The 17,118-nt window shown below is 41.8% G+C and overlaps 1 protein-coding gene across 3 annotated transcripts in view; it reads right to left on the bottom strand.

Annotated features, from left to right (window-relative positions):
* Positions 1 to 2,366: 2,366 nt before the first annotated feature.
* LOC106874022 (uncharacterized) overlaps positions 2,367 to 17,118 on the bottom strand; it is a 128,046-nt gene continuing 113,294 nt past the window's right edge. For all 3 annotated transcript variants that reach the window (XM_089340603.1, XM_089340604.1, XM_089340605.1), the window contains exons 2-4: positions 9,547 to 10,411; positions 4,336 to 8,039; positions 2,367 to 2,579 (exon numbers count right to left, since the gene is read on the bottom strand). In XM_089340603.1, the coding sequence (XP_089196729.1) occupies positions 2,385 to 2,579; positions 4,336 to 7,134 (2,994 nt within the window). In that variant the 5' untranslated portion in view covers positions 7,135 to 8,039; positions 9,547 to 10,411 and the 3' untranslated portion in view covers positions 2,367 to 2,384. The remainder of the gene's footprint in view (positions 2,580 to 4,335; positions 8,040 to 9,546; positions 10,412 to 17,118) is intronic.

Here is a 17,118-nt window from a genome sequence, read left to right as displayed (position 1 = left end):
TCGACCCCAGTGTTTCACTGGTATTTATTTCATCGATCCAGAAATGATAAAAGGCAAAGTCGTCTTCGGCGAAATTTGAACTCAGAATGTGAAGATGGACGAAATACCGCTAAGCATTTCACCCAGTATGCTAACGATTCTGCCATCTCGCCGTCTTCCTACTACTACTACTAATAATAATAATATAATAATAATAATATATATATACACAAAATATATGTGTTGGCACTCCATCGCTTACGACGTCGAGGGTTCCAGTTGATCCGATCAACGGAACAGTTTGCTCGTGAAATTAACGTGCAACTGGCTGAGCACTCCACAGACACGTGTACCCTTAACGTAGTTCTCGGGGATATTCAGCGTGACACAGTGTGACAAGGCTGACCCTTTGAATTACAGGAACAACAGAAACAGGAAGTAAGAGTGAGAGAAAGTTGTGGTGAAAGAGTACAGCGGGGTTCGCCACTATCCCCTGCCGGAGCGTCGTGGAGCTTTTAGGTGTTTTCGCCCAATAAACACTCACAACGCCCGGTCTGGGAATCGAAACCGCGAGTCCGCTGCCCTAACCACTGGGCCATTGCGCCTCCTCCCCACAAAATATATATACAGGTGCTAACATCACCTTTAATAAAGACAAAGGCTGAAGAGTATTTCTGGGTGACGTCATCTGGTAGACAGCTTAGGCCAACAAACCTATTGAGGTAGGTCAATATACCTATTGGGCTATATGAAGATGTTCTCCATTGAAAGGACATGGTTATGAAACTCGGGGACATTGCCGATAAGAGAACACGAACAGTAAATTCCTCGATATAATCAAAAACAGAAACGATCTGATTTCTTTCGATGAAAACTGTGTAGAAATAAGTTGAAAGAAATGTATTAAAGTATAAGAAACCCGAATAAGAAATAAACATTGGGAATGTTAAAAAGTTACTTCTGCTGACTGATAGAATATAGGGTCAAAGGTGAAGACCCACCTCGGTCATGAATGACCACGAGATTGCACCTAGAAAGTTCCCCTCCGAAGCACAAGTCCGGGCAAGGTTGTGTAACGTTTATAGAAGACCAGCAGTCACCCATGCATAGCAGCCCCCCCTCTCCACACCACTGATGTTATCCAAGGGAAAGGCAAAGGGGCCGATACAGCTTGGCACCAGTGACGTCGCATCTCATTTCTACAGCTGAGTGAACTGGAGCAATGTGAAATGAAGTTTCTTGCTCAAGAACACAACACAATCTAACCACTGAGTCATACGATAACCCCCCCCCCCCACACACTTTAATAAAACAAATATCATACCATTCTATATTTAAGAGATGAGGAATTATGTGCGTTATTTACATTTGATAGATATTTGTCCTCATCTTGTTTGTTGTTAAAACATTTCAGTTGATATACCCTCCAGCCTTCATCAGGTGTCTTGGGGAAATTTAGAACCTGGGTTCTCATTCCTAAGGTATTTTTCGATGTTGTTATTATTATTATTATTATTATTATTATTATTATTGTTCAGGTCACTGCTTGGAATCGAACTCGGAATCTTGGGGTTAGTAGCCCGCGCTCTTAACCACTACGCCATATGCCCGTGGGGCATATGGCGTAGAGGTTAAGATGAGGACAAATATCCGCTGAATGTAAATGTAAATAATGCAAACATCATACCAGTCTTCAAGAAACTAGACCTACTTAGAAGCAGTATACCTTCTCTCTGGGGTACTTTTAATTTATTTACGCATTGAAGCCGGCGAGCAGGGTGAAATGTTGAGCGGCATTTTGTCCATCTCTCCGTTCTGAGTTTAAAATTCCGCCGAGGTTGATTTTGCCTTCCATCCTATCGGATTCGATAAAATAAGTGCCTGTTTAGCACTGGGATCGATGTAATCGACTCCCAACTCCCTTAAAAACTGCTGGCCATGTGCCACAATTTAGAATCTATTTACATATAGGCGCAGGAGTGGCTGTGTGGTAAGTAGCTTGCTTACCAACCACATGGTTTCGGGTTCAGTCCCACTGCGTGGCACCTTGGCCAAGTGTCTTCTACTATAGCCTCGGGCCGACCAAAGCCTTGTGAGTGGATTTGGTAGATGGAAACTGAAAGAAGCCTGTCGTATATATGTATATATGCGTATGTGTGTGTCTGTTTGTCTCCCCCCCCACCCAACATCGCTTGACAACCGATGGTGTTGTGTTTACGTTCCCGTAACTTAGCGGTTCGGCAAAAAGAGACCGATAGAATAAGTACTGGGCTTTACATCGTATGAGAAAGAGAGAGAGAGAGAGAGAGAGAAAGAGAGAGAGAGGAAACACAAGAAATGCAGAATAAATGTGAAAACTTTTTGAAAAAATATATTTTTTAATGAAATTTTGTTAAGACAAGTTTTCAATGGGTTAAATTGCGATTACGTTGATGAAATTTAGAAAAATAGCAATATTTGTTGCAAATGAGAAAACTGAAAGCAAAAGTTTTGTTAGGCCGGACATGTTGCAAAGTTCTCAGGCAGGTGGACAGGTGTAATAGGCAAGAAGTATTCGGGAGAGAAGCTTTCACAATACGATGTAATTTAAACGCAAGTATCTAAAATTGAAACGGGTTAATTAAGGAAAGCGTATAATATGAATCCAGGTGTGTGTATCCATCGTTACAAGATATCCTTTATAACAGGGCTTACACATATACTAAAAAACAAAAATATATAAAGACTCCGCTTCTGTCATGAATGACCATGGGATCGCACCTGGAAAGTTCCCCTCCGAGGTACAAGTCCAGGCAAGGTTGTTTATGGAAGACCAGCAATCACCCATGAATACCAACCTCTCCTCTCCATGCCACCGATGTCATCCAAGGGAAAGGCAAAGGGGCCCGATACAGCTTGGCACCAGGGACGTCACAACCCATTGCTGCAGCTGGGTGAACTGGAGCAGTATGAAATAAAGTGTCTTGCTCAAGAACACAACACACAGCCCGGTCCGGGAATCGAACTCGCTACCTTGTGATTGAGAGCCCGATGCTCTAACCACTCAGCCATGCACCTTCACATACACACATATTACCCAACCACCAACCCAATTTGCAGAGTATGTGATCCGCTCCAGTGGTTCTCAACCATTTTTCTCTATGCCCCTCCCCCACCCCTTGATCCTTGTTTCGCTCGGATGAACCCTCAAACATTTGATGCCTATTTTGTGTATTGTAGAGGTACAACCAATTTATTACAGATAAATTTTAAGAAAATCTTACGTAAAGGGAATCCCAAAAGTCATACGAACCCTGTTTGAGAACCACTGACCCATACGGCGTGCTAACGATTCTGCCTTTGTAATAAGAAGAATCCTTTCTACAATAGGCACAAGGCTTGAAAATTTGAGGGAGGGGACTAGTGGATTATATCGACCCCAGTGCGTAACTGGTACTAATTTTATCGAGCTCGAAAGGATTAAAGGCAAAGTCAACCTCGGCGAAATTTGAACTCAGAACGTAGCTAAGCATTTCGTCCAGCGTGCTAACGATTCTGTCAGCTCGCCGCCTTATAATAATAATAATAATAATAATATTTTGGCACAAGATCAACAGTGTTAGGGGCAGGGGGGCAGTAGATATTATTCGTTCGAACCCAGCAGGATGTTTTATCGACCTCGGAGTGATGAAAGACAAATTTAACCTCGGTGGAATTTGAACTCACAACGTAATGAGTCGGAAGAAATATCGACAGGCATTTTGTCCGACGGGCAAATGATTTAACCAAATAATAATAATAGTTAACACAAGAACAGACAATTCGTGAAAGAGATGCAGTCAGTTGTTAGTTAGAATAGATTCTCAGAACTTCAGTGATGTTAAAGTTATCGACGTCCCCTCGCTGAAATTTTAAATACAAAACAGAACCCGATGGGGACTTAGAAGCAGAGAGAGAGAGAGAGAGAGAGAGAGAAGATGAGATATATAGAAATATCAGAGAGATGAGAGAGATAAGTGGGAGAGATGAGAGGTAGAGCGATGGGAGAGAGAAGTAGTGAGATGATAGAGAGGTAGAGATGAGAGAGAGAGAAAGAGAGAGTGAATGAGATATATAGAAATGTCAGAAAGGCAGAGAAATGAGAGAGAGAAGTAGTGAGATGATAGAAAGGTAGAGCGATGAGAAAGAGGTAGAGCGATGGGAGAGAAAGAGAGCGATGGGAGAGAGAGAGAGAGAGAGAGGGGGTAGAAAGATAAGAGAGATACAGAGAAAGGAGAGGTAGAGAGAGAGATGTATAGTTCAGTAAAAATGGTGGAGGAGGAAAAACGAGGTCGGCAAAAGTATTGGAATGAAAAAAAAAGTTTATGTGAACCTTACCTGTGTCAAAGGCCAACTTCGTGACATCTCATGTGTAAGATTTGGCGATTTCTTCACAAATATCTGCGACAGACGATTGGTTTTCTTTCCGACCTCGGCACTTTTGGCCGAAGTCCCAAGGTGCACGTTTCGATCTCGCTTAGAATATCTGTAACACTCACAGACACTTTGATCACATTTACTACATTTGCCAACAATAGGTTGTTGTTGATGATAATTATTATTAGTATTAATATTATTATTATTATTATTATTATTCCTCTTGTTGTTGTTCTGGTTTTTGTTTTTGTCGATTTTACGGTCGATTGCAGTTTCATGGTGGTTTTTTGTAATCCATGATGTGCTGTTGGGATCCTTGGTTGAAGAACTGGTGCCGCCGGTGCCGCTGGTATCACCGCTGTTGCGGAGGGCGGTGGCGGCGGCGGCGGCATCGATGTCGAGACACGAGGGAGTTGCAGTCAAGTTATTCCGTCGTGTGTCGCTGCTGTTGTCCACCCGGCAGAGTGATGTATTGTCATCATCATTACTAGTAGTAGTAGTAGTAGTAGTAGTAGTAGTTGCCCTGACAGCTGTGATTTCTGTGGAATAGTTATCACCGCTGCTGCTGCTGCTGTTGTTGATACAAAGCTCGCTGCTATGACGACGATGATGATGATGGATATGCAACAAGTGCTTTTCGAAACCGTGGCACTGTTGCCGGTAGTAGTAGTAGTGGTGGTGGTGGTGGCTGTTATTCTGTTCTTGTTTCTGATGATGATGATGATGCTGGTCGTGGTGGTCGTGGTGGTGGTGGAATAAACTGAAAGAACATTGTTCTCTGTCGTTATGGCAACTGTCTGAAGAAAAATGGTGATGATAGCGACAGTGCTGCTGCTGCTGCTGATGATGATGATTGTGGTGGTGGTGGTGATCACTTAAACCGATGCTGCTTCTTGCTAAAACAGTCAACCGATGTCCGATACGTTCGCATGGTACTCCTGGTAGTAGAAGCAACGGTAGCGGTAGCTCCGGTAGTTTTGGCGTGTCGCAATTGTATGGGACACAAGGTTGAGGGTTCGCGTCGTCGGAACAGCAGCGGTGCCGTCGGTCGTGGCAACAGCAATGCAGACACCATTCCGAACCTGTGACCCTTTCGCCACTCGAACCTGCGACGGCACCGTCTGTAGTAGTAGTAGTTGTAGTGGAGGTTGTAGTATCCAAAGACACTGTAAGCGCAAGCCTTGCTGCTGATGTGGTTGTTGTTGTTGTTAAGTGGATGGTAATAGCAGTAGTGGTGGTCACTTCTGTCGGAAGCCACCGGCTCGCCACGGACGCCGATGACACCGTCTTCGTCATCAAAACCGCCGCCGCCGCCACCACCAGCCGCGCCACCGCCGCCGCCACCTCGGTCGCTGTGACAATATCGTCAACAGATGCGACACGAAGTCCGTCTGTCGCCGTTGCCTTGACAACGGCAGCGGGTTGAGGGGTGGCGATGACAGTACTGGAAGGGAGGAGATGATGGTGATGATGATGGTGGTGGTGGTGGTGGTGGTGGTGGTGGTGAAGAGGAGAAAGAAACTCAAGCTCACCGGTGATGTTTGCGACGCGACTGTGATTCGAACTTGAGTCAGCTGGGTTGTCATTTCCCCTCCGTTTCATACAGTTACGACGATGTGGTTGATTATGATGATGATGACAATTATAACAGTAATAATCCACAATGTCCTCGCAATATTGCTGAAGTTGTTTGTGATGATGATGATGATGATAGTGATGATGATCGTGACGGAGTGTGTGACGTCGCTGCTCTAAATGTAGGGTGTCACGGCGGCGACGCAGAAGAGGTGTGGTGGTATAGTGCTGCGTGTGTAAGGCGGGATGCATATATGTGTTGTTGTTGGTGGTGTTGTTGTTAGTGTTGCTATTGTTGTTGTTGGTGGTGGTGGTGGTGACGATGGCGGTGATTGTGGCGTGTCGGGTGCAACGTTGATGATGCTGAGAATGTCGACAGCGACAACGACGATGATGATGACGATTGGGATGAAGCTGACGATGTAAATAATGGTTATGGTTGTTGATGTGATGATGATGATGGTGGTGGTGGTGATGATTGTGGTGTTGGTGGCTGTGGAGGTGTTGGTTGTGGTGATTGTAACAATAACAGCAAAGATTATTACCACGTAGGAGGGGAGAGCGGTCAAACTGACCATCCTGTTGGTTAGAAAGTTCAAATTGATTTCCGATAATGATTAAAGGTGAAAGGTCACCTCCTGGTCCGTTATTCCGGATTGTTGAATTTGAGAGGTCATCTCTTTGTCCGTCATTTCGGACAGGTAACGTGGAGAGGTCATCTCTTAGTTCATTATTTCGGACAGCAAATCCGGAAAGGTTATCACTCTGTCCATTTCGGACTGGTAAAATGGAGAGGTTATCACTTGGTAGCGTGGAGAGGTCGTCTTTTAGTCCATTATTTGGGACAGGTAACGTGTGGAGGTCATCTCTCTGTCCATTCCGGACAGTAAACGTGGAGAGTTCGTCCCTTAGTCCATTATTTCGGACAGGTAACGTAGAGAGGTCATCTCTGGGTAACGTGGAAAGGTCATCTCTTTGTCCATTATTTCGGACAGGTAAAGTGGAGAAGTAATCTCTTTGTCCATTAGTTCGGACAGGTAAAGTGGAGACGTCATTTTCCTGTCGTAGGTCAGTATAAACTACATTTTGGCAATCAAAGAACTTTGTTGCCGTGTCATTGCACTTCCTAAAACTGTGAAGAACACAAACTGTTTGGAGACTGTCTAAATTCAATATTGCCGTCATGACTTGATTTCCAAGGTTTTCTGAAGTTGTCTTGAAGAAAAGAGACGAAGAATAACAGTAGCAGTAGTAGTAATAACAACAATAATATTAACAAAACTAATAATGATAGTAACGGAGAATCGTCGGATTAATATTGCCAGCGAAGTGAACTCGATAAAGATTGCTAGGTAAGTGAACCGGCTGTGGATCTGATGTAAGAATTTGAAGAGGTTATATAACGGGTAAAGCGGGTATATATTGGGAAGAATGGTTCCAGGAAGAAGGAAGCAGTTGGCTAGTTCCGGCAGATAACGGTTATAGAAGTGATCGTAGTCAGCACAGAAGTGGTGGGTGGGTTTACATACGGGCCGTTCGTTCTCCAGGTGGCCGTCCGTAAAGTTTGTTTGCTCCTCTTCCATCACCATGCGCAAAATGAACAGCAACGGGCGCGGGTCCCACTGCTCGGTCGACTTGCTGCTGCTGTTACTGCTGCTGCTGTTGATGATGATAGTAGTGGTATTGATAACGATGGTGGTGATATTGTCCAGCTACAACTGTTCAAGTGTTGTGGTTGTCGCTGTGTTTTCGTTAATAACGATGAATGATAAAGTCGAAGAGAAAGATCGGATTTTTTTTCTTTTCTTTTACTCACAGTTTAGTCAGTGCGTGCGTATGTATGTATGTATGCATGTAATACATTTATATGTGTATATGTAAGTGAGTGTGTGTGTAAGCACGTCTCCGTGACAGTGTGTGATGGGAAAATGGGTGTGTTCTCGGTCGGGTAGGTGGAGATAATAATAATCCAGGCGTGTTCCAAACTCTGTAATCGGTAGTCCTTGTGTTGTTGTTGTTGTTGTTGGTGAGGAGAGCAGTTTGTCTCGGAAGCCACAGGTAAGAACTGGCCAACTTGTCTCTTACTCCTGCTGTTGTGATTTTGGTTTGTTTTAAATATTTTTCCAGCCACAGGAAATGAAATACAAGAAAAAAAAAAGAAAAAAGCACGCCGTTATTTTATGCTTAATTTGAAAGTACACCATATATAATCATATATATATATATATATATATATATATATATATATATATATATATGTATATATATATACACACACACATACATACACACAAAATACACTAATTATATATATATATATATATTTATATTACACACACAAAGTGCACTGTATGTAAGTATACACATATATACACCCAAACTTCATTACATATACACACACTAAGTACAATATATATTTACACACACGAAGTACAATATATATATATATATATATATATATATACGCGCGCACACTCACTCACTCACTCACAGTGAGTAAAGGCTGGACAGTCTTGAAAACATAAGTGAAACAACAGGAATTGTGAACGGTTAGCTAATCTGCTGCAGTCTGTAGTTCTCAGTGTAAAGTTGGAAGTCATTTAGTTACTCGCACTACCACATCCCATAACGAGAGAGAGAGAGAGAGAGAGAGAGAGAGAGAGAGAGAGATGAAGCGGGGGGGGGGAGATGAGAGATAGAGAGAAAAAAGTCAGGCGCACCCTCTTCATAATAACACACACACACACACACACACACACACACAGACCGTACTTTCAACCTCATGCCACACACAAAGATCATTAATAACAATAGCCACGATATATCTAATAATAATAATAATAATAATAATGATAATAATCGTACCAACTTAAATTTCGACAATAGCGCCGCATATAATAGATACAACAGAATATTTAAATGATTTGGGATATGTCACACACACACACATACACACACACACACACACACACACACACACACATACACACACACACACACACACTACAGGGAGAATAATCTAGCAAATATTTGTGTGTATGTGTAACTATCTTTAAATGCATATATACACACATATATAATATTGAATAACGAATATACGTGTTTGTGTGTATATATATATATATATATATATATATATATATACACACACACACACATGTATTATGCATGTATCGGTGTGTGTGTGTATGTGCATATATATGCATACACACGTGCATGTGTATCTGTGCTTATATATATATATATATATATATATATATATATACGTGCGTATATCTATGCTTATATACACACACATACACGTGTGTGTGTTTGAGTGACTTGATATGCGCATATATGATACACACATACAAACATGTAAATTCACGCATGTTTACACAGATATATACTTACATACACACACATTCAGAGATACATATATATGTAGACATATACATGAATCCATAGACGCACAGACACACATACAAATACATATATAAACATACACCCGCACATATAAACATACATATATGCATCCATACATGCACACACACAAAATATACAGTAATATATATATCCATCCACCTAAAACAAAACGAAAAATATTAAAATACTTACCGACAATTGTTCATTTGTTTTAGCTTTTATTAACGGTAATGAGAAATAGCATCCTATGTTTGTATTGTTTTATAGGCATCATGCGTTCTTTTCGAACGTTTATTGTTGTTTAGTGTCAGCGGTGGTGGTGGGGGATGGCAGGCGGGCTGTTTAGTGCGAGCGAGAATCGCTATAGTATGAATTGTTGCTTTCTGTTCTTTCAACAACGTTGTCGTTTTGGTTACAGTTATTATGCTTCTGTGACCATGCTGTAGCTGTCCCTGTATTTCCGGTTAATATCGAAACAGTTAAATGTCTCCCGCTTCAATTTTGAATTTAAAAAAGAAGCAAAAAAAAAAACAAAGAAAAGCTTTAGGGAAATTTGGTTGTACGTGGATAGCGTGAGTGGCGCTGTTAATGCACAGCGAGGCCTCTTGACCAGTGCAAAGGACGAGTATATTAAACACACAAGCAAAGCGGGATCACGCGTGACTGGATCCGGTCGGGCACGCCGGGAGAAGGAACCGCGATATGAAACCGCACCGACTTTGACCGTAATGCGACGGGAAAGTGCGAAGTCGGGGTGGGTTGGGGAGGGGATAGCTGCGACACGGTCCAGTAGACGAGGCAGCGGGTCGGTGAAATAATGTAGGACACGAGGATGTTGCTGACTGTCGGTCACACCGCTGGATCACAACACTTCACGTGTGACAAACCGGAAGTTTGCATTCTGGTATGCGCATTCATCATCATAATCGAAATCGTCATCATTGTCACTGGTCATAGCGCTCGTGGAAAAGTTACCCGGATGCACACGTGGCCGTGTTTGAAGAGGTTCCTGCTGGCGGATAGCGCTCGGGTGTTGACCGGTTTATCACGGATGATTCTGTAAGAAGACAAATAAAACGTGAATTTTAATATAAGATAACGATATCAATTTGTACAAGACTATATATATATATTATATATATATATATTATATATATATATATATATATAAATATATATATATATATATAAAACACAATCATACAGAGAAATACATGCACTTTTAGGCTCCACTTCGAATAGAAACAATCTGTCGCTTGAAGAAACGTATGGGATAAACCCCGAGTAGTGATAAAAAAAGCAACTGTTGAATGTATCAAATAACTGTACTTCATTGCACGGATTGAGTTCTTTTCCCAAATTCTTTATAAAAAGAACATCTCCCATTTGTGTTATGTGTGTGTGGTAAGAAGTTTGCTTCCCAACCACATGGTTCAGGGTTCAGTTCCACGGCGTGGTATTTTGGGCAAGTGTCTTTTACTATAGCCTTGGGGGCCAACCAAAGCCCTGTAAGTGGATTTGGTAGACGGAAACTGAAAGAAACCTGTGGTGCATGTATGCATCCTTATATATGTATACGTGTCTGTCTCCCCTCCCCCGCTTGACAACCGGTATTTACTTACGTTCTCGTAACTTAGCGACTCGGGAAATTAGGCAGATAGAATAAGTACCAAACTTAAAAAAAAAAATGGGGTCAATTTCTTTGACTAAACCCTTCAAGGCGGTGCTGCAGCATGGTCGCAGTCTAAAAGTTGAAACAGGTCAAAACTCCCAGGAAGTTCTTGTTTCATGGGCTATCATCAATACAGCTACTACGAAACTTACATATATCGAGTAAGTCCCCCCCCCCCGCGTTTGTACATTCAAATGCACGGACAGACAGACAGACAAAAATGTGTGTGGACGCACTCTCGAGTTGACAGTGCCCCATTATAAGGTGATAGTACACACATTACAAGAATAACAAGACAGGTGTAACTGGACAGATGGTTGGATACGTTGGCTAAGAAAACTATTTGACTAAAGCAGAGTTGTGTCAGAAAGAATGGAGACGATACAGTTTCAGTTTCAGTTGGGATGGGGGAGAAGGAGGAGGAGGAAACAACGCGAATGAAATGTGCCCCTTTCTATACCGCTGTTTCTTCAGAAATAAAGAAAAAATGCGGTTGTTCGTCCCATTAAAGTTGTTGGATTGTTGAATTGAAAGTCTGCAGATCGTATCTTCTCTCCAGCTGAATAAACGCGTTGAGGGCCAACTGAATTGAAAATCTGCAGATCGTATCTTCTCTCCGGTTGGATAAACGTGTTGAGGGCCAACTGAATTGAAAATCTGCAGATCGTATCTTCTCTCCAGCTGAATAAACGCGTTGAGGGCCAACTGAATTGAAAATCTGCAGATCGTATCTTCTCTCCGGTTGGATAAACGTGTTGAGGGCCAACTGAATTGAAAATCTGCAGATCGTATCTTCTCTCCAGCTGAATAAACGCGTTGAGGGCCAACTGAATTGAAAATCTGCAGATCGTATCTTCTCTCCGGTTGGATAAACGTGTTGAGGGCCAACTGAATTGAAAATCTGCAGATCGTATCTTCTCTCCAGCTGAATAAACGCGTTGAGGGCCAACTGAATTGAAAATCTGCAGATCGTATCTTCTCTCTGGTTGGATAAACGCGTTGAGGGCCAACTGAATTGAAAATCTGCAGATCGTATCTTCTCTCCTGTTGGATAAACGTGTTGAGGGCCAACTGAATTGAAAATCTGCAGATCGTAACTTCTCTCCGGTTGGATAAATGTGTTAAGGGCCAAGACACACATTTACTTCGTGGCTGAGTTCGTCTCACTGATAGAATAAGGGACAAGGGAGCCGCGAGAGAAGAATGATCGCGCATCAATATAAGTATTTGACGCACTTACCATCACTGGAGAGCGAATTCGACTCGGTAAGCTTGTAACAAGATCTTGCTAATTGATGTAAGAGTCTGTGTAGAGATGAGAGCATCTATAGACACTATCTTTGCCCTCGGTTCTTTGATCCAGTGGTATATCGAAGATGCGACTGTTGGAAGGAAAAACTGGTTGCACAGGTGCTCGGAAGGTAATCGGTGTCACCTGAGTAGGCTGGACCAACGTGAGAAAAACGTGCTTTGCTCAAGGATATAACACACCGCTCGACCCAAGAATAGAACCCACGACTTCATGATTGTGAGCCCAACATTCTAACCACTAAGCCACGCGCCTGTATATATTTATTGTTGAATTTCAGTGACTATTTCGATTCTTATCACTTTCTATAAGAGAAGGATGCTGCCTGGGCCAAGCAGAGATTTTTTTTTTCTAGATTAAACTACGCGGAGTCGAAACAGACTCCAGATGAGACAATCGGTCGTGAAATTAATACTTATTCATCTTTACCTTTGTCGGGCGGGTTGTCAGGCTGTGCGTAAGAGTTTGTACTGATTGAGTCACATCACCATTTAACCAAACCCCTCTTCAAAAATTTTCTAAAAAAACCCCAAAAGGTTAATAATCCTACTAGAGGCAGAAATTAGGGGTGGCGAGAGCTAGTCGATTACATCGACCTAAATATCCAGCTGGTATTATTTTATCGGCTCCGAAAGGTTGAAATGCAAAAGTTGGCCCCGGCGGAATTCGAACTCAGTGACACACCATCCGTCTTTTACGTTCTAAACATTCTGCTAACGATTCTACCAACTTGCTGCCTTGTAATAATAATTTTGGTACAAAGCCAACGATTTTAGGGGGTGGGGGAAGGTTTTAGTCGACACCGTCAATCCTATTGCATAACCAGAACTTTATTTTATCGGTCCCAGAAGGATGAAAGGCAAGTTCGAAATCGGCAGGATTTGAACTCAGAACGTAGCGACGGACGAAATGCCGCTAAGCATGTTACCCGGCGTGCTAACGATTCTGTCAGCTCATAGCCTTAATAATAATAATAATATGTTGGCTTCAAATTTTGGCACAAGGCCAGCATGTTCAACGGAGGGGTTAAATCGATTACATCGACGCCAGTCTACGACTGGTACCTATTTTAGCATCTCCGGATGGATGAACGGCAAAGTCGACCTCAGCGGAATTTGAACTCAGAACGTAAAGACAGACGAAATACCGGTAAGCTTTTCGCCCGGCGTGCGGACGATTCTGTCAGCTCCGCTCCTTAACAACAACAATAATAATAATGTTATTGTTGAAGTTAATTAAATTCCAAGTAGAAACAGTCTGGAGTGTGTCTGTGTGCGCGCGCTGCGTGCGTAAGTGTGTGTGTGTATGTATGTGGGTTGGGTTTTGATTGCTACGTATCTCGTCTTGATTGGCTGAAGTGAGTCGACCTGGGCTGAACTGGCTGAACTGTGTTGATGGCTGTGGATGTTGTAAGTTATTTCCTCCTCTGAGATCCGGTTTGTATTGAGGTGATGGAGGTGTTAGTGATAGCGGCGGCGATGACGGTGCTGATGGTGGAAATAAGAGTTGACACAGACGATCTGGGTTGGGCTTTTAAATTAGCTTCAACTCAAGCCTGGGCGGGTTACACATTAAGTGTTATCAAGTGTTATCAATGTATTTACTGTGGGTGGGGCCACGCGACAGTCAGCGTTAAGTGCGCAGTCGTCTTCAATCAATGGATTTTACTTTTAGTATATTTTCCTTCCTAAGGCGGCGAGCTGGCAGAAACGTTAGCACGCCGGGCGAAATACTTAGCGGTATTTCGTCTGCCGTTACGTTCTGAGTTCAAATTCCGCCGAGGTCGACTTTGCCTTTCATCCTTTCGGGGTCGATAAATTAAGTACCAGTTACACACTGCAGTCGATGTATTCGACTTAATCCCTTTGTCTGTCCTTGTTTGTCCCCTCTGTGTTTAGCCCCTTGTGGGCAATAAAGAAATAAGAAACGTTAGAACGCCGGGCGAAATGCTTAGCGGTATTTCGTTTGTCTTTATGTTCTGAGTTCAAATTCCGCCGAGGTCGACTTTGCCTTTCATCCTTTCGAACTCGATAAATTAAGTACTAGTTGCGTACTGGGGTCGACGTAATCGACTGGCCCCCTCCCCTAAAATTTCGGGCCTTGTGCCTAGAGTAGAAAAGAATATATTTTCTTCCGTTCTCTACCTCATGCATATTACTATTAAAACATATGGCCGAGTGGATTAAGTAATAGGATTGCAGAGTCAAAGAACCAGAGATCAAATCTTTCGCAGGCTCTTGTCGGAATAGTTTTCTCTATTTTTCTATATTTTGTTTTTCTTAGCTAATCAAATGCGCAGAATTATTATTAAGGCGGTGAGCTTGGCAGAATCGTTAGCACGCGGGGCAAAATGCTTAGCGGCATTTCGTCCGTCTTTACGTGCGTGTTGAGTTCAAATTCAGTCGAGGTCGACTTTGCCTTTCATCCTTTCGGGGTCGATAAAAGTAAGTACCATTTGGAGACTGGCGCCGATATAATCGACTAGTACCTCCCGCTCCGTCGCTCCCCACCCCATAAATTTTCAAGCCTTGTACCTGTAATAGAAAAGATATTAAGGCAGGGAACTTGGCAGAATCGTTAGCAAGGCCGGGCAAAATGCTTAGCGGCATTTCGTCAGGTCCGTACGTTCCGAGTTCAAATTCCGCCGAGGTCGGCTTAGCTAAAACAAGCAAATTCCTCTGAAAATGCTGGCCTTGTGCCAGAATATGAAAATTTTCTTTATTTCATGCATATTACTATTAAAACATATGACCGAAAGGATAAGGTAATTAGATTGTAATGTCAAGGAACTAGAGATCAAATCTTCAAGCACTTGTCGGAATATTTTTCTCTACTTTTCTTTTTCCCTGCTATCCAAGGTCAGGCATGGTTGTGTGGTTAGGCGGTTCACTTCGCAACCACATGGTTTCAATTTCAATCTCATTCCACGGCTCGTCGGGCAAGTGTCTTCTACTTTTTCCCCGAGCTATGTGTGTGTGTGTGTGTGTGTGTTTTATCTTTTGTTTTAGTCAGACTTTGGCCATGCTGGGGCGCCGCCTTCAAAACGTTTTAGTCGAATGAATCGACCCCAGTATTTAGTTATTTTGTTAAGCCTGGTAGATATCTATCGGTCCCTTTTGCTAAACCGCTAAGTTACGAGGACGTAAGCACATCAACACCGATTGCCAGGCGGTCATGGATAACACACACATATACGACAGGCTTTATTCTGTTTCCGTCAACCAAATCCACTCACAAGGCTTTGGTCGGCCGTAGGCTATAGTAGATGACACATAGTGGGATTGAATCCGGAACCATGTGGTTGGTAAGCAAGTTTCTTACCACAAAACTACGCCTGTATCTGAAACATTACAAACTGTAGACATAAATGAAACAATTAATAATAACATCTCATGTATGGGCAACCGAATTTTATCCTAGAGGATGCAGTAAAGTGTCCAGTTCCAAATTTTGAGATCACTGAACACCACAAGAACCCGAAGAAATGTCAGAAGGGCTAAGCAAAAAGAAAGATTTTACAATAAGATCTACAGGGTGTCCACAAAGTCTGGGTACATGGGGATTATCACATACTTTAAGAAATTATTATTTCTTATATTTAATTGTTTATGTTATGATTTTATTTACTCCACGTAACCAGACTTTGTGGACACCCTGTATTTCTTTACTAACATTATCAAACAAACAAAATGTTACAAAACTATCTTTTAAAGGAAAAGCAGCGAATTACAATATCAACTGTTAGATCATTGAAAAATACAGACCATATATGAATGACTGCGAAAATGGTATGCTTTTTGTAAATGGCAGCAAAAGACGTGGCCTTTGCACTGCTGAAAAAAAAATACTACTACAGACAAACACATTGAAACCAGAAATAAATTTATGCGCCAAGTGAGAAGTATTCATTAAATGTTAAGTCGCAGTAAGTTTATATTCAGCCACTAGCCGCAGCCACCATGAAATGACCATTATATCTTACAATTCTGGACAGCGATAGTAACGATGTTGAATTTTCAAATATGCGTTTTACTTCAGGCGTTTTCTTTTTTGTTTATTTTTCTCCATCTTCCTTTTTTCTTTTGTATCACGCAGAAAAGCTTATCGTACTCAATCTTACAGACACTACAGGACATATTTTCATTTCTTAAAAATTAATTATCAAGTTATTTGCATTTGCTCGTCAAGAAGCCTATAATAAAGGTGCTAACCCTTTTAATATTTTCAAAAGTGATAACCTTCAAAAACCATAGATTATGATTTAAAATTTAAAAAACGTTAAGAACAAAAACAGAAATTTCTTTTGCATAGAATATTCAGAGCTCAAAGCTGCTTCTTTTATGTCCAAAATAATATCTCTTAAATTCCGATGGCAGACGATGACTGCCAACAGATATCATACCAGAGATACTCAACCAGTTTGAGTGTCCTTGAAAATATTTGACACAAATTGGGAAAGATTCTATAAACTTATGTATACATATGTGCGTGTATATACGCACGCATTTATACAGCTACAATATATTATATATATATGCACACGTAACTATATATATATATATATACATATATATAATAATACAAAGAATATATATACATGTATACACACATATATGTACATACTTACATCTACATGTGTATATACATGCATATCAGGGTACAGGACGTTAGAACAATAAACTACAGACAACGGAACGAACACATAGGAAAACGGAAAGCCCCTTGGAATATCCCTTCATCAGCTGTCTCTAATCTATCTAGACGTTTCGAAGACCAGACAGGA

The sequence above is a fragment of the Octopus bimaculoides genome, chromosome 23 (assembly GCF_046866305.1).
Source record: "Octopus bimaculoides isolate indiv1 chromosome 23, ASM4686630v1, whole genome shotgun sequence".
NCBI classification, from domain to species: domain Eukaryota; kingdom Metazoa; phylum Mollusca; class Cephalopoda; order Octopoda; family Octopodidae; genus Octopus; species Octopus bimaculoides.
This window is presented reverse-complemented; position numbering and strand designations above follow the sequence as displayed.